The 21,856-nt window shown below is 34.7% G+C and overlaps 2 protein-coding genes across 3 annotated transcripts; one reads left to right on the top strand and one right to left on the bottom strand.

Moving 5' to 3' along the window:
- Window positions 1-807: 807 nt before the first annotated feature.
- LOC25484621 (uncharacterized) lies at window positions 808-4,805 on the bottom strand. The gene is made up of 8 exons (XM_024781806.2): window positions 4,463-4,805; window positions 4,227-4,370; window positions 4,072-4,139; window positions 3,434-3,484; window positions 3,268-3,327; window positions 2,118-3,182; window positions 1,828-1,944; window positions 808-1,153 (listed from the first exon to the last, which is right to left on the bottom strand). Exons 1-8 carry the CDS (start codon window positions 4,605-4,607, stop codon window positions 1,118-1,120), a joined length of 1,686 nt encoding a protein of 561 aa, XP_024637574.2. The 5' UTR covers window positions 4,608-4,805; the 3' UTR covers window positions 808-1,117.
- A 3,241-nt stretch (window positions 4,806-8,046) lies between these two features.
- Window positions 8,047-15,713, top strand: LOC11431740 (serine/threonine-protein phosphatase PP1). 2 transcript variants are annotated; one of them, XM_024781812.1, is made up of 6 exons: window positions 8,047-8,282; window positions 8,416-8,592; window positions 13,512-14,071; window positions 14,395-14,616; window positions 15,006-15,237; window positions 15,352-15,713. In XM_024781812.1, exons 2-5 carry the CDS (start codon window positions 8,418-8,420, stop codon window positions 15,075-15,077), a joined length of 1,029 nt encoding a protein of 342 aa, XP_024637580.1. In that variant the 5' UTR covers window positions 8,047-8,282; window positions 8,416-8,417; the 3' UTR covers window positions 15,078-15,237; window positions 15,352-15,713. The 2 variants fall into 2 exon arrangements, with proteins under 2 accessions (XP_024637580.1, XP_013468951.1); XM_013613497.2 differs by lacking the exon at window positions 15,006-15,237.
- The last annotated feature ends 6,143 nt before the right edge of the window (window positions 15,714-21,856 follow it).

Here is a 21,856-nt window from a genome sequence, read left to right on the forward strand (position 1 = left end):
ATTTAAATTTAATCATCATTATTGACATTGAAATTAAGAAATGAATTATTTGTTTTCTTAAGTAGATATGGAAAAAAAATTATTTTAAAATGGATTAAAGTGTAATAGAAGCATCGTTTTACATAAGAGAGGAATTATTTGTTTTCTTAAATGGTAACTCAAGCATCTCTTAATAGGAGCATAATATACTCTAGTTTTTACTTCTCAAAGGAAATGAGTATATCTTTTAATATAAGAGATGAGAGAAGTGTAATTTAAATTTTAACTTCTCTTAGCGGAGAGAGTAATTCACTCACTATTTTTAACATTTTGACAACTAACATAAAACGGTTATGCTATAATCTTTAACATTTTGACAATTCACATAAAACGGTTATACTATAATCAGAATTAAATCCAGTAATGCAAACACAATATTTTTCATGCTCCCAGTAGTATGTGCCATTATTTGGAAAACAATGATAGCGCAGAATGCAGAGCTTATAACACCAGAGTTTCTAGAGTCTTTGTTTTACTAGTGGAAGTATCGTCTACATACGTCCATCCAAAAGCTACAGATTGTAGCTTCCAAAAGGTTGCGGTGAAACCACTTTGGGACGCCAAACATGACTTTGGGACGCAGATCCAAACATAGCCTTAGTCACACTAAGGCAAGTTGCAACCTGAAAATCAATGACGTGTATTTGAATACTATATTCTGGAAACACTCTTCAGCTAAAATCCAGTTTAGATAAAATTCCCAATAAATATGTAAAGAAAAATAATTTAAAAGAATCATACGGTGAGAATATGGATATGGATTCCAGATAGATGCCATGAAAGATTCACTTCTAACATTATGTGAGACGGGTTTATTGTTTACATGAATGAATACAATTATTCACATGTTACAAACTCACAATTTTCCACTACTATATACAAGAACCTGAGCTCTACCACTCAAACACTGAGAACCAACATAAAATCAATCAATATAGTTTACAGACTCAAGCATCAAAACAAATTCAAGTGAGGATCCATTTCCAAGCTTTTTTTCAATTCAACCTAAAACTAAATAATCCATTCACTGCGTTACAAATTCACAATCGGACTCTGAGAAGTTAGACTCCTTCCACGATCATTGCTTCAGGCTTTTCAACGCTGCGGCAAAAATCTAATAAGGATGAGAACAAGCATGATAAATTATCCATTGGTGTTATTATCAAGCAGTATATTGTCAAAATTGCTGCTCTATTTCAAAAGTAAGCAGGGTGACTGATATCAGAACAGTCTTGCGGTGCCAATGTAGAACTTCAGAGAGCGAAACAAAACAGATCATGTGTTGCAATTATCCAAATAATTAAAGCCTCATTCATGAGTAGTATGTCCTACCATATATGAATGAGTTGTATGTCCAACCATATATGAATAAACACCAATCATAATTCTAGGTTTTTAGTGAAGAATGGTCCCTAAAGTGCCATATAAGTTTTGTCCTTCAACAATCTATTCAAGGATCAAAAACAAGTATCCACGATGTTGAGTGAACTCTAGATCTAATTGGTCATAACTAATCGAATATCTCAATATTGACTAAAGCAATATCCTACTGATATAGTCCATAAATCTGTAATAATGTCAACATTAGGCATGCTTTATGTATTGTCCCTTTGAGAAAAGAAGGGGTAATAAAATTGCAGTTGGTGTAAAAATGAAAGATTCTTTCCTGTCTTACTTTTTCATTATTCCCAGAGCGATTTTTTAACCATATAACTACAAAATGAGACTGAAACTTCTAACACAGAAAGACAGAAGATAGACGGTGACACCAATTACAGAAAGACATACCTTGGATGGTGGGTGAGGATGCTGTCTCAAATCTGCTTCTGCACATGAAGACTGACCGTGCATACTGCTTCTCTCATACTTGTCAGAACTGATCTTTGGTCTATATACCAGAATCCCCTGATCAAATTCCACATGAAGAAGCAGAAATTTAGACAAAAAGGATAACAACATTTGTATTGTAACAACAGCAATTACATAACTGGGAGTGGGCTAATAGTGGAGGATTTGGATTGTTTCGCGCCAGTTATAAAAGGAACAACAGAAATTACGTAGCATACGCAACTGCTTACCTTGGTAGAGGGTTGAAAATGTTGTCTCCTGTCAGTAGCGGGTTGAAAATACTGCCTCCTGTCAGTAACGGGTTGAAAATGCTGCCTCTTGTCAGTGGCGAGTTGAAAATGCTGTCTCCTGTCAGTAGCGGGTTGAAAATGCTGTCTCCTGTCAGTAGCGGGTTGAAAATGCTGTCTCCTGTCAGTAGCGAGTTGAAAATGCTGTCTACTGTCAGTAGCGGGTTGAAAATGGTGTCTCTTGTCGGTTGCGGGTTGAAAATGGTGTCTACTGTCAGTAGCGGGTTGAAAATGGTGTCTACTGTCAGTAGCGGGTTGAAAATGTTGTCTCCTGTCAGCACGAGGAAACTGATGGAGCGAGCTACTTCCCTCGTTCATTTTACTACTGCTTTTCACTTCATGATCAGATGAGACGTCATCATCATCAAATTGACTGCTGACCTTGGTAGAGGGCATAAAATGTTGTCTCCTGTCAGAACGAGGGGACTGATGGAGCGAGCTACTTCCCTCGTTCATTTTACTACTGCTTTTCACTTCATGATCGGATGAGACATCACCATCATCTTGACTGCTGACCTTAGTAGAGGGCATAAAATGTTGTCTCCTGTCAGAACGAGGAGACTGATGGTGCGAGCTACTTTCGTCATTCATTTTACTACTGTTTTTCACTTCATGATCAGTTGAGACATCACCATCATCAAATTTCTCATTTAATTCATCTGATGGTATATTTCCCTTTTCCATAGATCTGGGATGTGGTCGTAAATTATAGGATCTAGCAGCTTGTATCTCGTCATGATTAGCATCTGTTTTGGCAGGTTTATTGTTTCGGTCAGCGCTTTGGGAATTATGATCCTTCTTTGAGAACTGAGTAGCTGCGGCGCATGCCCCTGCTATGGCCAGACTTAAGCTTGACGATTTGTCCACTTCAGTTGCTTTCAAATTACGAGTAAGCGCAGAGACACGACCCGGCTTCAGAGAAAACGGATCTGATGGATCTGGAAGCGGAAATTTGACTGGCAATGGGCTATCAACAGGGGCCAACCCTCTAACTGCAGCTTCATAAATCTTTGAAGAAGTAGAAAAATCAGAAATGAGCATATTACTCCAAACCAAACCAGAAAGGAAAATGTAGATTTAAAACAATGATTACCTTTCTTTCCAAGTTATAAACACCTTGGTAACCTCGCATCTCAAATGGAATCAACAATTTCTAGAATAAGAGAGGAAAAGGTATTGATTCAGTATACACGGACACGCGTATAGACATAGTTCTTAGTCTTACAATGATAGGAAATGCAATGTAAAAAGGCACAAACCTGTGGCTGCTCACACAACCAACAATAATCAGTCAGCGCTTCCAGCCTTACCTGAAGGGAGGAAAATGGGGTTAATTTAGTTAAAAGAATATGGATAACCAGGAATCAATATTCAACAGACTTAATTGCGTGGTTGTTCTCTCAGATATCACAGTCGTGCAATTTTAGTTTCCTCGGGTTTCAATTGCACAAATTACATCCCGGATGTTTATCTTATTACAATAAGGTCCTTTTAACATTAGGCCGTCCAATTTTTAATGCAGGTAAACACGGACACAGTTGGAAAACGACTAAATGAGGAACAAAACTGCACGTGATCTCGGGAGATCATAAGTGCAATTAAGTTCATAAAAAAACAAAAGCTTGATAAATGGAATTGTCGGTCTCTCGGATAACATGATTGTGCAATATTAGTTTCCCCGTGTTTCAATTCACAAATTAAATCCCAAACTATTTATCTTAATACAATCAAGTCCTTTTGTCACTAGGCCATCAAACTTTTAACGAAAGTAGCCTACGTGTCACAATTGGAACAGGAGGACTAAATCCGCACGTGATATCATATCAAAGAGATCAAAAGTGCAATTAAGCATGTTTATTTAAAAACAAAAGCTTGATAAATGGTATTGATATGATACCGATTCAGGAACCATCTCCCAGCACGATATCTCCTCACGATTCAAGCAACCAACAACTTCAACACAACCTAAATCCAGCATTCAAGTTAGTGAATTAAAGCAAAATAAAAAACTCTACAAAAGCTGAGTATGCAGTGTAATGTAGTAATTTATACCTAAAAGCCTAGAAACAGGGTAGTGTTGAGGAAAATTGATATCAGTAATTCCATTGAGTGCATAAATTTCTTTGTAGAAGCATTCCATTGCTTTGATAGTTGACTCATCTGGTACTTTACCAGCAGCATGAATCCAAAGACGACCTTAACAAATTAAAATAATTTCAAAACTTAGGGAACAATGTTCATGTTTCAAAAATTCAAAAACAAAAAAAGAGAGGAAGAAGAAGAAGAACCTTTGATGGGAGAAGGCCATGATCTGCCTTCGATGCGTTTGATGCCATAAACGAGAAGAGAAGCCCAAGGTTGGTGCATAGTAATACATGGATTCCGATAATTTCCAGAATTTGAAGAAGAAGAAGAATTGTTGTATCTTCTCATCGTGTTTCTGAATTTCTGATTCTGATTATTCTGGTTATAACCAAACACGGCGCTATTACTTCCACTTCCTTGCTCACCACTCTAAACTAGGTATTATAGTATAAACTTAATTAACTTCCCAGCCAGAATCACGATAAAAATAATTGGATTTTTTATTTATATAGTACGATTTTAGATTTTACCTAATTAAGGAATAATTTTTTTTATGAATTTCTGAGCCTTTCTCTCTAGTAGGGGTTTTTAACCTAGTGGGCCTTCGCTAAAAACATAAAAACAGACGCCCTACCTCTTAGGGCTTTGTTTGGATGAAAAAGAAATGTGGAAGAAAAGAAAGTTTTATTTTAAAAAATGATCTTGTTAACGAGTGCCCTGATGACACTCTTTATGGTTTCTCAATTAAGAAATTATTCTTTGAAAAAATTTAACACTTCAATTTCCAATGCATTTAAATGTACAATTTCTCATAAAAATTTATTATTTAAAGTCTTTAAAGAATGCATAAAAGGCACTCGTTATCATTTTCCTTTAAAAAATAACGTTGAAGAATGAAAATTGATATAATGTGGCTGGAAATTAAGGTGATTGTTTGGTATGAATAAAGTGAGAGGAGGAAAATCTATATTTTGTAAATGACGTAACTATCCTTATATAACAAAGAGATATGGTTAAAATATGATAGAGAGATGATATGATTTAGAGATGGATAGAGACATGATATGATAAACATTAATCATATCATGTGTTTGATGCACATATGACAACAAACATGATATATATCATTATTTTAAAAATAACAACATTTAAAAAAAAAAATTAAGATAATAAATAAGAGATGAATTTTTAATCTTATCAAGATAGTTTGTAACTCAATCCATACCCAGGATAAAAATTACAAAGGCAAGTCGTAATAGGATAAGAAAATGGTTTATTTTATCCTATCTATTTAGTGGATCAAACATGAGATTTAAGTATAATATGATAAATATATCATATACTGTCTCCCTATCGTGACCATTGAATGGTCCTTTAATATAGATATTTATTTTGGTATATAACCTCTAAAAAAAATATTGGTATATGTGTATATATTTATATAATATTTTTACAAAAGAAGAACAAATAAAAAAAGACACTGGACTACGGAATTTCATTCAATGTAAAACAAGTGATGGTATATAGACCAGAAAAGAAGACAACAAAAACGACGTCGTAAAAAGAAGTTTTCAAAGGCATTAAAAATATGGTGGTTAATGAGTTACCGTCAGAGATTAAATGAACTCTCGAAAGACGACGTTGTATATCTGATGGATTGAAGTGACTTCCCTTATACAATTCAAACTTATTATATTATAGATGATCCCAATGAATATAGTCAAGTCACTCTAGATCCTCAAATATGTATCCTCTTTCCACACAAAAAGTTGTCTATGCTAGGAATTTGAAGCACTTAATTTGAAGCTCAAGACAAAACGTCGATGGAAACCTCTGCTAGGATTTTCAAAGAAATTTCATTTGAGGAAATGGATAAACTTGGTCAAAAAAAGAAAAAGGCCAAAATGAATGGCAATTTGCAATACACGATTATAGGGACCAATAATCAAATTGACTAGCAAATCATGGCAACATGCAAGCTTATGGATGTAATAAAATATCATACAAAGATACTTTCATGGGTTCACTGGAGGATCCTCATATAAACAGCCTCGTGAGGATGGTTGGTGGTATATAGAGGATTCTAACGAGGGGGTGAAGAGATAATGGGTGAGGACAAAAAGAATAAGCATGAAAATAGATTTAGGAGTTTATCTTTTTTTCAATTGTGAAGGTCAACAAAAAAATATATCAAGGATGCATGCACCCCTTAAAAGAGTTCAGACATCGTCAAAAAAATTGGATATCAGGTTGGTTTAAAATTTCTGTTACAAGTCTATTAAAATTTTGGGCGCTAGTGAGCGAGATTGAAATGATATATTTGGAGAATGGTTACCTCCTTATACGTTTTGAGGATTTGTCATATGTGTTAAGAGTCTTTGAGGGCCGTCCATTGATGATATTAGGGCATTACGAAGGGTTTCAAATATGGCCTCCATAGTTATTTTCAAATGAAGATGTTTTGGAAAAGGTTGCAGTATGGAGTAGAGTACCTAATTTTCCTATTGAATATTATGATAAACACGTTCTATGGAGGATTTGTAATTGCATTGGTAGAACACTCAAAATTGGTTTTAACACTATGAGATACAATAAAGGGGTGGAGACCGATTACTACATTCCATAACTTGTGAAGTTTGCATGAATTTGTATTAAAATAGACATGATGAAGATTCTTAGATTGAAGTTTATCCTAAACAAAAGAGTGTACAACATTGAACATGAATGTCTAAATTTAGTGTGCTTATTGTGTGGGAAATATGATCATTAAAAGGAATCATGTCTAGATGAGTTATCAATGGTAAAGGGTTAAATTTTCCAGAATAATGAAGCACCTAGTACAAAAGGAATACACATCACGAAAAGAAAATGAAGCTTTTTGGCCCTTAAAGATTGTCCAACTGAGTGGTGGTAAGTGTCGCCAACAATCCCGACATGGAGAGGAGATTCAAGAGGTACAACAATTATCATGGGCCTCGATGCACAATAACGGTTCTAGCTTGATGTTACCAACAATTACGAGACATAAGAAAATAACGATGATGAAATGATTGGTAAGAACTGGTTTTCACTGTTACATAAAATATTTATTTTGTTGTTCAAACTCAAATCACTAGTTCTAAAAATGAGGAAACAAGAAACATCAAATACCATAAAAGTAACGAAGAAAAGTGTAAATACAACGGGGTCCACACTTATATCAAAGGCATGAAAACGATCAAGCCTAATCTAACAAGTCAATGTTAGGGGTCATTCAAATCACTTCTGATGTATAATATGGCAAAAAAAAAAAAGTAACATCAAATGTTTTGCATTTTAAAAACAAAACACATGGCAAACTTGAAAATGGACCTAAAATTGGGCGACTGGTGGGTTAAAATAATGGAGTCTAGAAAATACATGGTTTAAAGCCTTACATGATTAGCAAAAATCCCATGATTTAAGTCCACCTAGCAACTCTTTATACCCCAATATCGGGAAAAGACCACATGGTGAAAGGGGTGGAGGGAGCTAAGACTAAAACCATCAATGATGGTTAAGATTTTGCAAGTTATAGCCCATATGTGCCTCTGACGGGAAAAGACCACCCAATGTTTCTGTAACAGAAATTAACGGTAAAGACTAAATTCAAAAAGTTAACAACTTACGGGGTTTATTTTAGGAAAAAAAAATCTTTTACATATTAAAAAAAAAAACGGAAAAAACACACCAACTTGCATAAACGATTTTTTTGAACAAAAACAAAAATCTTATATTTCCTGAAGATAAAAAAAAATAAAAATAATCGAAGTGAAATATTGAGACGTGCGTTCCTTCCTTCCGTGACCTAATTAAATCAATCAAATCCCCTTTTCATTCCACTGAAACAAAATCCCCTTCATCAACAAATGAAACCCAAAACAAACAACGAATGTCCAAAATTCTGACTCCGTAAACCTCTAAACGACACCGTTCCGCTTTCAAAACGACGGTGTTTTCCTCCTTGTCTTCATCGTCACAATCATCGTCGTCTTCATTCCGCATGTAATTCTTCACCCACTTCTTCCACTCTTCTTCGATTTCATACCCTTAATTTCAGTTATTATCATAATCATCTTCATAATCGTGATTTTCACATCGAAAAACAACAACGTTGACTTTTGTTTGTGTTTTGCAGAGATGGAACAAGCAGTTTTGGATGACATAATCAATCGACTCCTTGAAGTTCGTAGCCGTCCGGGGAAGCAGGTTCAGCTGTCGGAGACGGAGATCCGTCAGCTATGTTCTACTGCTAGAGAGATTTTCTTGCAGCAACCTAATTTATTGGAGCTTGAAGCACCTATTAAGATTTGTGGTAATTTTTTCAACTCGGTATTCTTGTTTTATTACTGTTTCATGATTTCGTGTTTCAGCATGGGTTTCCATGATCTGTTTTTTAATATGACATTTTGCTTGGTGTTTTTCTTGTTGTCTGGTGTCCATGATTCATTGGCTGTGTATGAGTGTCTTCGTGAAGTTTGTTGGAGATGAATTTGAATTGAGTTTGTTTGTTGTCTTTCCTTTTCTCTGTATCAGGAGAATAACAGTTGTTAATAGTAGTTGCTTTGATAAGTTGCTAGTTGGTTGTTAATTGTAGTGTTATATAAACCTTTGTTGTCAATAGTGGCTTGAGTGGTGGTAGTCCGCCCCAAGACGCGTTGGAGTGTACTGGATGGGTGTAGGGTCTGTAGCAGCCGCCATCATGGGGAGAAACGTGGTGGAGACAGAGTGAAGCAGCCGCAAACCCTAAAACAGAGCTGATACACCAGTTTTTTTTTTTTTCTTCTTCCAGAGATAACCAAAAGAGTTATCACATTTTTATCAGCACAAATTAGCATCAGATTGTTATCATATTCTTCAATGAGTTTTGATTGTGTGATTAAGATCTCGCTCTCTCTCTCTCTCTCCCTCCCTGTCTGTCTCACAAACAAACACACACACAAACGCTTTTTCCCAATTGTGTTTGGATGGAGGGTTTAGGAGGGGAGGGGGAGGGCTCACTTTTATTTTTTAAAAAAAATAAATTAAGTGATTTTAAAGTATGGGTTTGTCTAACATGTGCAACATTGCAAATGTTAAAACAACTAATAGTAGTAACTTTTTCTTGGAAAACAACATTTATATATTCAAAAGTTTTATATTTAATATTAAATGTGCAAGTTCCAATATAAAATTTCTATTTTAAACTTCTTAACATGTGCAAATTTGCACATGATAGAAAAACCCTTAAAGTATTATATGATCATTTATCATGTTGTTAATTCAATTTTCTAAAAATCATTTTATAATGTCCATAATTTAAAAAATAAAAGTAAGCCCTCCCCTCCCTTCCCCTCCTAAACCCTCCATCCAAACACATTAGGGTATCAAAGCTCCACCTATGGGACTCACAAATTTCATGCAGCACTCTGCCTTTATCAATGAGTTTCCGTATGACAACACAAGTGTTTATCCGGCCAGGACAATATCTTCCCGCCTAAACCTAATTTTCATGGTTGGAAAGCCTAACTCTTACTTCCTACCTCAAGTGGGTGGCTTCTACAATGAACAAGCTAGGACAGGCCGAATGAATCCACTCTGACATCCTCCTCCCTCAGCTATTTCACTTCAGAAGTACCTTCGCCTCAGTCTCCCTCACTAATCTCCGTCTCTAGAGCTTCCTCCTTTCCAAGAATATGGAGATGAGAGAAATGGAGGAAGGATCAAATTCTGTAAGGTTGAAAAGAGTTATCCATTTAGAATAAATCTCCTGTGTTATTTGACTTGTTCATCACTCATCCTATTCCATGACCTTCCCTCATTTTAACTGCCCCTCAGAACTCAAGACTGCAGAGCCAGCCATAGAGGTTGTCACCGCCAACACAGATTTTAGCTTTGCAGTGATTAAGCCCATGTTGGTGTTGCTGTCTTAGAATCTTCATCCCAGACCACAAGCTCATGTTGATGTTCCTGTCACCTTTTCTCTGATAGTAACCTCCAATCTTTGTGCCTCAAATCGGTGGTAAAGAGAGGCTTCATCGTCAATTCGGTTTTGTTGCTGCCTAAGACTACTCTCTGTCCTCTACTTATCCATCTCAGCAACTGCAACACCGTTTTCTGTCCCAATCGGGGGCTGTGCATTATCATCAAGTTCAAGTATTGTGCTAACACTGTGTTTCGTGGGAGGGAGTATGATGAAGTTCCAGATTTCAAAGAATCGTGAATCAGTTGTATAAAAAGGAAAAGAAGTAAGTAAAATAGTACAGGGCGAATTTTGTATCATATAATCCAAACTCAGGCTGATGAATTCCTTTATCCTGAGTTTGTGGGAGCTGTAGGGTTGGGGACTATTATTAGAAGAATAAAAGGTATTACCAATATTTACTTGGTTACAAGTTAGTTAGAGAAGTGGCTAGGTTGTTGTTAGCTGTCGTGCTATATAAGCACAAGTTGCAATTGCATCAGATTATTTTCACAGTTCTCATGAGTTGTATTTGTGTGATTTGAGATTTCTAACTTTCTTCCAACTACAAATACTTTTCACCTTGATGTGACCTTTTATTATGTAAATTAAGAGGTAAACTAAAAATCGTTTAATGATAATTATGGCATTTTAGCTGCTTTATGTGATGAAAAAGATATGGATGAAAAATGACGTGAGGTTATCTAAATGGAGGAGGCAAAGCTTGTTGCCAACTAATGACCCGAGGTGAAATCAATTGACCATTGCACTTAAGTCTGCCTTGACCAGATACTGTTGTGGCAGCACTTCTCATCTCCATTGAAAGCTGAAACCTTGCTTGCCTTTCGCCCTTTTCATGCCTTCTCTACCTCAAGTCAAAATTATCAAATATTTCAATCCGTTTTCTTTTTATGCTTTTCCATTGAATTGAGGCCAATTAGACCATGTTTTGCGTATGTCTTCAGTGTTACTTTTCAGCCACAAAGGGATTAGGGTTGGCTTATGATGCTAGAGAGGCTTATTAAATAGAAATAAAAGGCCAAAACTTAAATTCAGTATTCCTAAAATCAAATACTTCGATCTATCTGGTTTATTTTATGAAATAATTATAGAATGGGCCGTATCAATTGAGCTCAAGACTCAGAATTCTCACCTATGTGATTAGTTTACACTGAAATGTAATGCAGGAGAAGAACAATGTTATGACTTTAAAGGAAATAATAGCATTAGATGCAAATTGAAATCTTTGAGATAAAGTTGAGGTCATTAAAGTTGTAGAAGTATTATCAGGGTGGTTTGAAATTGTGCAGCATTGCAAACCTTTACTTATTATAACAGTACAAGAAAAATCTGTTTTATTAACTAGGAAATTGAAATATGTATACTATGATGTTGACATAAAACGCATTTCTAAACGGGATAACATAATTTGTTCTCTGCTGTTATGTAACTCCTTTATCTTTTAAGTTCCAATTTTCTCCCTCACAGGCCCATATGTGACAGTAAATTGGTACAGGCCCTGTATGGACATGGAGGTTCTGTTTCTGAATATTGGGCTTAGCGAGACTGTTTCTAGGAGTTTAATTGTTCAAGCAAACTTAAGCAGAGTTTTCGAGAGAAGTTGTGTGAAATTGGTACATAGAGAATTTTTCCTTGAAATGGAATGCTTGAAATTTTATAGTACTTTCTCTGTGTAGTGTTTTGTTGAGATTGAAGGTTGTGCATGAACAGCTGTTTCAGGTGTCCTCGAAATGGGTCATATTTGTTAAACTGGAATGATTCAAAATATGCATTATCATGTTCTTATGTGAAACTTGACTATAATTGTCAGTTGTCACACAGCGATGTTGTATCTGAGATTATAGAACTGTCAGATATCCTTAAGCAAAATTGTTTTGACACATGATTTTATTTCTTCTATAAAATAGAATTGATCTGAGGTTGTCTGCCCAGTTCTTCTTTAATATCGTCTTATGCTTTAGCCAGTTAAGCCAGGGTTGGCATTGAACACCTGGGAAAAATGATGGTAGTGTTACTCTTGGATTCCAAGGTTTAAACTTCAAACATGAAATATAACCTTCTGCATCTATGGTCAACTAGGTTTTTAGACTGTACGTTTTTTTTTAAAGGACATAAAGAAGCAAGAAAATCTGTTTGAAGTTGTTAAAAGCCTCACATTGGATGAGATAACTCAAATTCTAAGAGAAACCTTCAATGCCATCTGCCGACATATTTTACTAGCAAATTAGCAATGACCAAATAGGTGTATAGTCAAACTTAAAAATCATGTCTCCAAAGTTGAATCGTTCTAGATGGTAAAGACATCTGTTAAGAACGAAAATTTATTACGGGGTATTGACATTGCTTTCCTTATTTTTATTTTTTTAAATTCTTCTCTTTTGATTTACTATTCTTTTTGCAATAATTTTTCTTTTTGAAATATGTTTTTTGGTTGCTCAAAATTGGGTGTTGACTTGGTGATTGAGGATTTTATATTCATGAACTCATAATACTTCTGTAAGCAGCTATTATTTGAAATAATAAAACTTTAACGAGTTAAGCTCTAAAATTGTAAGGTGTTGTCATGTTGGTCTTTGGAATTAAGAAATTGACAAAAATATCTCTGAAATTGTAAATTGTCAGTCATTTTAATTGCATGTTACCCTTTGGATATCATTTTGAGTTTAAACTAACAAATAGGAGGGCTAATTTGACATTCATAAGTAACTTTTCAAGGATTAATTTGATTATAAAATTTTAGCTCGGGAATGGTTTGATGTATTGCTAATAGAAGGTAACATTGTGGAGTGCTACTAACCTTGTATCCGAGTGTTACTGACCTGAGTCGACCTGGGTGAACCTATTTAAAGGGACAGCTCTCTCCTATTGCCTATTTTTTTACTATTGACAAGATTCAAATCTGAAACTTGCTTAAGGGGGCATTGAACTCCTTGTCACTATGATCAAGACCAACGGGGTTTCGTGAAGAGTATGTATGTACTAATGAACTCAGATAGTAATTTTGCTAGAAGTTCTTATTTATAAAGAAGAGATAAAAATAAGTGTAAAATAGGACCCAGCAATATGAAAGGTTGCTTGAATCTGATATATCCTTGTGCATGGCATTGTTTTGGCACATGAAATATGAAGAACTCCATTTATCCATTTATATGAACGTAATCCATCTATTGAAGTCCTTGTTATTATCATTACCACATCATATTTGGATTTAAGAATAGAAAAACTTCTTATTTGTAGAATATTTTCTGAATATCCTTTTGTTGATTTTTCAGGCGACATACATGGTCAATATTCTGATCTTCTAAGGCTTTTTGAGTATGGTGGATTACCTCCTCAGGCCAACTACTTGTTTTTGGGTGATTATGTGGATCGAGGGAAGCAAAGTTTAGAAACAATATGCCTTCTCTTGGCATATAAAATAAAGTACCCTGAGAATTTTTTTCTTTTGCGGGGAAACCATGAATGTGCTTCTATTAACCGTATATATGGATTTTATGATGAGTGTAAAAGAAGGTTCAATGTAAGGATATGGAAGGTGTTTACTGATTGCTTCAATTGCCTACCTGTGGCAGCCCTCATTGATGAAAAGATTTTGTGCATGCATGGCGGACTTTCTCCCGACTTACATAATTTGGATCAGATTAGAAACCTACAGCGGCCGACTGATGTGCCTGATACAGGTTTGCTTTGCGATCTCCTCTGGTCAGACCCTAGCAAAGAAGTTCAAGGTTGGGGAATGAATGACAGGGGAGTGTCATATACATTTGGTGCTGATAAGGTCTCAGAGTTTCTTCAGAAGCATGATTTGGATCTTATTTGCCGTGCTCATCAGGTTAAACTTTTGCCTTTGGTTCTCAATATGTTGCTGGGTATTCAGAGTTGAGTTTGTATCCCCATTTCTGTGATTGAAAATGAAATATAAGCAATCCTAATCTTTCTCTCAGGGTCATCATAGTTGTTTTATTAATGCAAACTTAGAATCACTGTTTTACACACATTTATGCACTGAGGATTAACTTCTGTGTTCAAGTCCATTTATCAGTTGTTTATGATGCTTCATGTTCATTCTGCACATTCCTGTATTGTGATCGAAGAATTGTACATTTTAGTCAGCTGTGCTATTAAATTTAAATTGCATTATTTTCTTTTGACCAGGTGGTGGAGGATGGATATGAGTTCTTTGCTAACCGGCAGCTTGTAACAATATTTTCGGCGCCTAATTACTGTGGGGAGTTTGACAACGCTGGTGCTATGATGAGTGTTGATGAGACACTAATGTGCTCTTTCCAAATATTAAAGCCAGCTGATAAAAAAACAAAGCTCAATTTTGGAAGTACGACCACTACTAAACCAGGAAACTCTCCAGCAGGTGTAAAGGTAGGAAGATAGTTTAATATTTGCTGATGTAATACATGCACAAAATCAACCGTCAGTGAGTTGGCAATGATATGCATCTTGATTCTTTTTTCTCTCTTTCTGGCTTGAAATTTATTTGTCTGCGTATTATGGAGAATATATTTAACTTGACAAGTGTATGATCATGCTTCTAGAATTTGGTATATTTTAGAAGTAATTATTGAAATAGGGGCTTATCACAACAACACAGAATTTGGAGATAGGGCAACTAATTTATTGAAGCGTACCTTTACTATTCTGTGATTTATTTCATGATAAATATTTTCTTGCATAGTTTTGTGTGATTTCCATATTAACCATTTCTCACATAACTTCGGATTATTGGAATGATCTGAGATTTTATGTGTTAGTCGTGCAAGAAAGCATTTGGGGCATTGAATTTAGCAATGGAACAAGCTACATACATGGAGGTTTTCTACTGAGAACTCTGAAGCAGCCAAAGCCATTGGATGAATCAATTGTTTCAAATGCTCACAACATATATACAGATACTGTTGCATTCATTTTTTCTTTCAGTATGAAGAGTTTGTGCTAAACAGCAGAGCTCTTACGCAATTTCATTACCAATCTCACTTAATCTAGGTTATTGTTATAACGTTTGCATCACTACTGTCCATGTTTAATATTTTTACTTGTTCACATTGATGCATATGCAAAATATACTTCTAAGTTTCCGCCCTTTCTGCTTCCTTGCAGTCCTTCCTTGGTACGAAAGTATGAAGTTGATTTTGGCGAAAATGGTTGCTGTCACAACTGGTCAGCTAAGGAAAGTTGAGTTCCATATGTTATTTTGGAATTGTAAAAACAAAGGGAAACACCATCATGAACTATGTAGACCATTGTTTTTCACTGTTACAAATTTGTATTTTGAGATTTGACATCCCATGATCTCTTCCTTGCTTTCTTTGTACACTAATACCTGGTATATGTTCTGAGTTTTAAGCCTCTCAAGCATTCGTAGACATATATGCATCTGTTGCTGAAACTAAATGAAAATGCTCATACGATTGGTATATGGATGGAAGTTGAAAATAAAGGATGAGATTAATTGTTATCCATGGATATTGCAATTTTTTTTTTGCACACATGCATTCAACTAAATCCATTATTATGACAATTTTTGTTCTTTTAGTTTTTAAAATAGCTTCATAAAATTAATACGGTGAGATATAATTTCGATGCGTGTGTAAAAAAAATTATATATACCGAAGGTGCGTATGATTTATTTTGAGAAAGGATATGATTGAATCTCCGTATTACTCTGTTTATTTTATTTTATTACTGTTAATGCAGTTTCAACGTCGTAAATACTATACTTTGATTCAAGACATTAGGTCGTATTGAATGAGACCCATGTCCTCACATTTTTGTTGACTGATTATGCTTGGCCATGTGCTTGTTTGGTTCAAGCTTTTAGTACGTGTCGCTTAAAGAACTACACTCTTGTACTCTAGAATAGCTGTGACCAAACACTCGTCATGCTTGGTGTTGTTGGAGCTTCAAATTGAATAGTGACAATAAGAGTAATTGTCCACACGGTTTTTGACAAGAATAATTGGCGTGTTAAGGAACAATGGTTTGTTCTTCAAGGAACTAAATTGGTTAGTAGCGTTGTGGTTAAGTAAGCAATTTAAGATTATATTTTTTCAAAATCAATTTAAGACACATGGAATAGCTTGTTTGAACTTTTTATATAAATACTTGTGCAGTTCAAAAAAAAAAAGTTTTCCTTAGGTTTGAAGTTATTTTATAAGTTCTTCTAAACTACACAAGTATATGCTTACAAATGATTTCGAAATACTTTTATAAGTTAATAGTAGCTTACAGAAATAACTTATGTAGAGTGTTTCTTTATTCATTCATTGATTGTAATTTTTTTATGGGAAAGTTGCACTTGTTAAAGAATTATAAAATGTTATTTTTAATGCAAAACTTGATTTTTTATTTTTTTTACTTTTAGGTCATTAACTAGTGCCTCGGGGTACCGGTTAACAAAACATTTTTTCTCCCTAAAAAAACACAAGACATTTTTTTTATACATAACCACTTATTAGATAACAGTTAATCAAATTGTTTTATGTGGTGACTATATCTATTGTACACATGTATTTTTAACATTGATATAGTCTTCACCTGTCGGAATCCTAGGATTATGATAGATATTCACTGTGGATGAAAATGAAAATAAAAAAGAAACAAGAGATAAACTGTTTTCTGTTAAAAAAATAAATAAATAAACCGTTTATATAATGACAGCTTTATACAATAAGTAAAAATTAGTTTGAGAATGTCAGCAATTTTAGAAGTTTTTCTATGTACACACACCTACAAGTGCTTATGTCACAAAATATATTTAAATAAAATGAAGTTTTCACTCATATTACTACAATAAATTTCTCTAATAATTTGAAACCAAAAAAATCTCTAAATAATTTTGTTGAAAGGACAAATTTTTAGACAAGGTCTCCATAACAAATATTGAAAGAGTAATTAGATGTCAAATCCTCTCCCTGTCCAATTGACAAACCTATTAGAAGAGAATAATTTAGGGATCATACGATGTTTTAGATATAACATAACTTTGACTCTACGAATAATTTAACAGCTTTCAAACAAATATTCTTATTTACTATTAAACAAAAACATATTAAATCAATTTAATATTCCCAATTGACTAGATAAATTTTATATTTCTAACATGTCAAATACTCGTAATACATTCTTCATCGTGTATATCAAGGGTTAAAATATACCACTACCGATACTCTTATTTTAATATTTTTGAAAGTGATATATTTCATAAAAGAAAGAAATTATTGGATGCCAACGTCAGTACTTCATTTTAAATTGGAAAACTAAATGGTTCAGCCCATGGTTTTAGTTATAACTGATTTTGATTATATTGTTTGTTTGTGTATTTGATTTGATGCATGACACTGAAAATGAAAAATGCGGAGAATGAGCTGTGTCATTTGTTGTGTCGTGCTGATGTGTTTTTTGGGACTAATAAGAAATGGACTGGTGATGTTGTTTCATTTTGGGATAGGCTGGGTATTTTCGGAGACAGAAAGGTCAAGAGAACTAAATATTAAATAACATAATTGTTTTATTAGGGTATTTTTGAAAAAATAATACGGTGAAGGCATGATGCTCGAATACAAAGAAGGCAAAGTTACACTTTTAGTTTCTTAACTTAATTTCAGGTAACATGTCCTTTATCTTTTTTTCATTTCAATTTAGACCTTTTTGTCCATTTTTATATACATTTTCAAGCTTCAAATCTAATATTCTTATGCAAACATAGACAAGATCATAGATTTGAAGACTGAAAAACCATAAGAAAATAAAATCATGAATGTTAAGCTTGAAAATGGACAAAAATGACCAAATTGAAATGAAAAAAGATAAAGGACCAAACTGTTACCTAAAATTAAGTTAAGGGACTAAAAGTGTAATTTTGCCTACAAAGAACTATGGGTATGTGGAAAGAAAATTGTTGTTGACACATTTTATAAGGCTGAGGCACACAAGTAAAATACGATTTTGCCCTCTCGGCAGTTAACTGCCGAGGAAATAAAAAACCGGCTGCAGTTAATTGTAACAGCCCGATTTTTAGCTAGATTTATTTTAATTACTTTTATTATGTGTTTTATATGTTGTGTGTGATTATTCATCATTGGGTGCATTTTCATGGGTTTCCGTGTTAGAATGGTATTTTAGTCATTTTGGACTTAGGGGTATTTTGGTCTTTTTGTGAGAACGGGTAAATTATAAGTTGTGGTGAGAATTACTTTTAGTGATTAGTGAGAACCGTTGTTTTACTAAGTTACTAGAGTAATAATTGATATTTTACCATTTAGAGACCGTTGGTGATGTTTTACCGTTATTTGACCGTTATTAGTTAAATATCGTACCATTCTGTGTGTAGAAACATTTTGATTTGAATAGAAATGAGTTAAGTCCATTAAGTTTGAGAGTTAGGCCCATTAAGGGGACTTAATATAAAAACCTTGTCTTAGAGGAAATTTCCTCACACTTTCATTTTCATAAGATATTTTTGAGAGAGTTAGAGAGAGAAAGTGGGAGCAAGAGGAAGAAAGGGTTAGAGAGAAGAGGAACTTGAAGAATCAAGGGGTGAAGAGAGCTAGGAGCAAAATTGAAGCCTAAGCTAAGGAGATTAATCTAACTAAGGTAAGGGAGTTAGAATTCATCATAATCATTATTGCAATTTTTCAATTATTTGTATGAAAAGGGCTTAATTGGGTGAATTGATTAATTGTTCATAAATGATGAAATTCGTGCTCTAATTATGATGACATGTTTGGATGTATGAAGTTATGGATAATTGAATTGTTGTTAGTTGAATTACATGTATGCTCAATTGGTGAATTATGCTTTGTTGTTGTTGAATTGTGATAAGTTTCATGATCAATTGATGTTGTTGTTGATACGTCATGTTGTTGATGATAATTCATGGCTTGGGTTTGCATGATTCATGATTTGTGTTGAGAAATGAGATGTTGTTGGTGTTTTGGTGAAAATTGGTGAATTGGTCCTAATGTCAGTTGTTTTCATGTTGATTGAGTCTTTGTGAGTCTTTTTAGTCATATTGACCTATAAACATCATCTGGAAACACATTTGGACAATGAGGGATCAAAATTTGGGATTTTGGGTGGAAAAGGGGTTGAAACCCGTAACATTTTATGCTGAACTGTGAACGTTCGCTTAGAGGTTCGCTTAAGCGACATGTAAGCGAACATTCATACATTTTTTTTCTGGGTTCAGGTCGCTTAAGCGACCTGCGAGCGAGCTGGTAAGCGAACTTTCTGGTAGCTACTGGAAATCGTTCGCTTAAGCGAACATGTGGTCGCTTAAGGGAACTGGTGAGCGACCAGAAAGCGTACATTGTTGTTGGCTACTGGAACTCTGGTTCGCTTAACCAGGTGGTCGCTTAAGCGAACAAGCCCAATTTCAGCCACTTTAATCTTTTGTTCCGGGTCTTTGGGGGCCAATCCGAGCTTTGTAAAATGATTCTTTCAACATGTTTAACTACTGTTTAATCCCCTAAACCTACTGGAACAATGATCAGCTTGCCTAAACTTGAAATTGTTCATTGAGTCTTAACTTGGAAGTTTTTGGGAATTCTAGACTTTTTGTCGAAAACAAACTTTTGCAAATAATGGAACTTACAAGTTGAACCTACAGCTCATATATACTTAGGTAAGACTTGTAAGAGTAGTCAAACATCTTAATCAAGTCAAAAGTGATATTTCGGGTGAGAATGTGAAAGATTGTGAAATTGGATTTTTCGTACGAACTTAAGTCGTTCTTGGATTAATGTCTAATGATCCGGAGGCCGCTTAAGCTCATGACTGCATGAATGATTAAGGTTGTTTGAGAATCTTCAACTTGTCTAGGTTGTTTTGTCTTGGGATTTATCAGTGTTGGCCGTTTGCCACTTGATATGGTTTTGGATCGGAAATGTTTCTTGAGCCAATTTACTTATGAGTTATTGTGATCATTCTTGTATGACTAAGTGAAGTTGTATAAATGAATGCTTGTATTTTGGATATGATGTTTATCATGAGTTGTGTATGCTATCTTACTTAGAATGTAAGGAATGTTTGAAATGGTGAAACCATATGAGATAAATGATGTTGGGTGACATTGTTGATTATTGATAATCATGTTGATGTGTGATGATGAATTCTATGATTGGTTGCGTATGGACATGTTTTCTTGATAATGCAAATGTTGTGGAGATGATCAATATAATTGGGAGTTGTCCTATATATTGTGGTGAAAATTGTGAATTGTTGTCGCATTATCGAGTCTTGTTGCATGTCCATGCATCATAGTCGAGTTGAGATTTGATAAGATGTTTTTGTTGCATCTTTGGGCTCCGGCCTAGCAGAGATCATTTAGTGATCTAGTTTGGTGGACTTCGGTCTTGCAGAGATCCTTAGTGATCTAGATTTGTGGGCTCCGGCCTTGCAGAGACCTTTGACGGTCTAGATATAGGTGACGACCTTGAAGTGAAATGGTACCACATGCATATATGTGTCGGACTAGGTGCACATCACGACATGAGTCTTGTTTTGAATTGTGATTGGTGATTGTGTATGAATAACTGTGATTTGGTGATTGTTCATGACACATGCGATTGGTGATTAATTGATGTGAGAAATTGGGATTATGATGTAAGTATTTATATGTGAATATTATTGATCAAGTACATGATGTTTATATTGAATTATTCATGTTAACTGTTCTTTGGATTATGATGATGTAATACTTACCCCAGTGGTTTTAACCGCCTACCTGTCTGTATGGATGGGTAGACGTTGTGCAAGATTAGTTGCTCGGTGAGTTTTTGTGCTTGGTGGATATCGGGAGCTTTCTCCGGTATCGGTGTTACAGAGTCTAGGTGGCTCTGATCTAGGCGTTGTCATAGTCTAGGTCTTTTGTTTTGGATTATTGTTATGAGTGGAGATTTACTCGTATGTTCGAATTTGAGATTCATCTGTGTTGATGTAATAATTGATTCATGACATGTATATTTGGTGTACTCTTCTGGTTTATATTCCGCTGCGACTGTTGAAGTTTATATGCATGTTTATGGTTTTGAATTTTTGTATGATGACGTAGCCTCTATTTCTTGAATAATTGTATTATTCGCATGTTTAATTGCTTTAATAGAAATAGGAGTGTTACATTAACTGCCGAAGAAAACTTCAGCAGTTAATTGCCGAAAATTTGTTATAAGAACAGAACAGACATGAGAGTTTCAAAAACTCCATTGTTACGTTTTTTGATCTCCAAGGTGCGATTTTGAGCAATTTCAAGCCAATTTAAATCACAAAAATAATTAAGTTTTTTGAATCCTATTGCATTGCTGTTTTGTGGTCGAATTGTTTTTTTTTTTTGTTGCTAAATTACGATTATATAGGTTTTATTGATTTTATGATTTTAGAATGTACATATGTCTCATAATCAGAATCGGGGTAACGTTCAGGGTGATGAGAAGAACAACGAAAAACCGCCTATGACATGGCATGGAATTGTTTGTGATGGTTCTGAAAAAATAAGGGTTTGAAGGTGCCGGTGTACAATCACTCGAGGTTGAGGAGGAGCGGGAGGACATGCTATTTTGGTCCTCAACCAAAACAAGGTGCCCCAGGGAATGTAGCGGGCAACCGA

This window comes from Medicago truncatula, chromosome 1 (genome assembly GCF_003473485.1).
Source record: "Medicago truncatula cultivar Jemalong A17 chromosome 1, MtrunA17r5.0-ANR, whole genome shotgun sequence".
NCBI classification, from domain to species: Eukaryota; Viridiplantae; Streptophyta; class Magnoliopsida; order Fabales; family Fabaceae; genus Medicago; species Medicago truncatula.

Coding starts and splice junctions, on each gene's coding strand:
- LOC25484621 (XM_024781806.2), bottom strand. CDS start 4,607: ATGAGAAGATACAACAATTCTTCTTCTTCTTCAAATTCTGGAAATTAT. Junction 3,485..4,071: donor GGGAGATGGTTCCTGAATCG/GTATCATATCAA, acceptor TCCTCCCTTCAG/GTAAGGCTGGAAGCGCTGAC. Junction 1,154..1,827: donor ATCCTCACCCACCATCCAAG/GTATGTCTTTCT, acceptor CATCCTTATTAG/ATTTTTGCCGCAGCGTTGAA.
- LOC11431740 (XM_024781812.1), top strand. CDS start 8,418: ATGGAACAAGCAGTTTTGGATGACATAATCAATCGACTCCTTGAAGTT. Junction 14,072..14,394: donor TTATTTGCCGTGCTCATCAG/GTTAAACTTTTG, acceptor TCTTTTGACCAG/GTGGTGGAGGATGGATATGA. Junction 14,617..15,005: donor ACTCTCCAGCAGGTGTAAAG/GTAGGAAGATAG, acceptor TTTATGTGTTAG/TCGTGCAAGAAAGCATTTGG.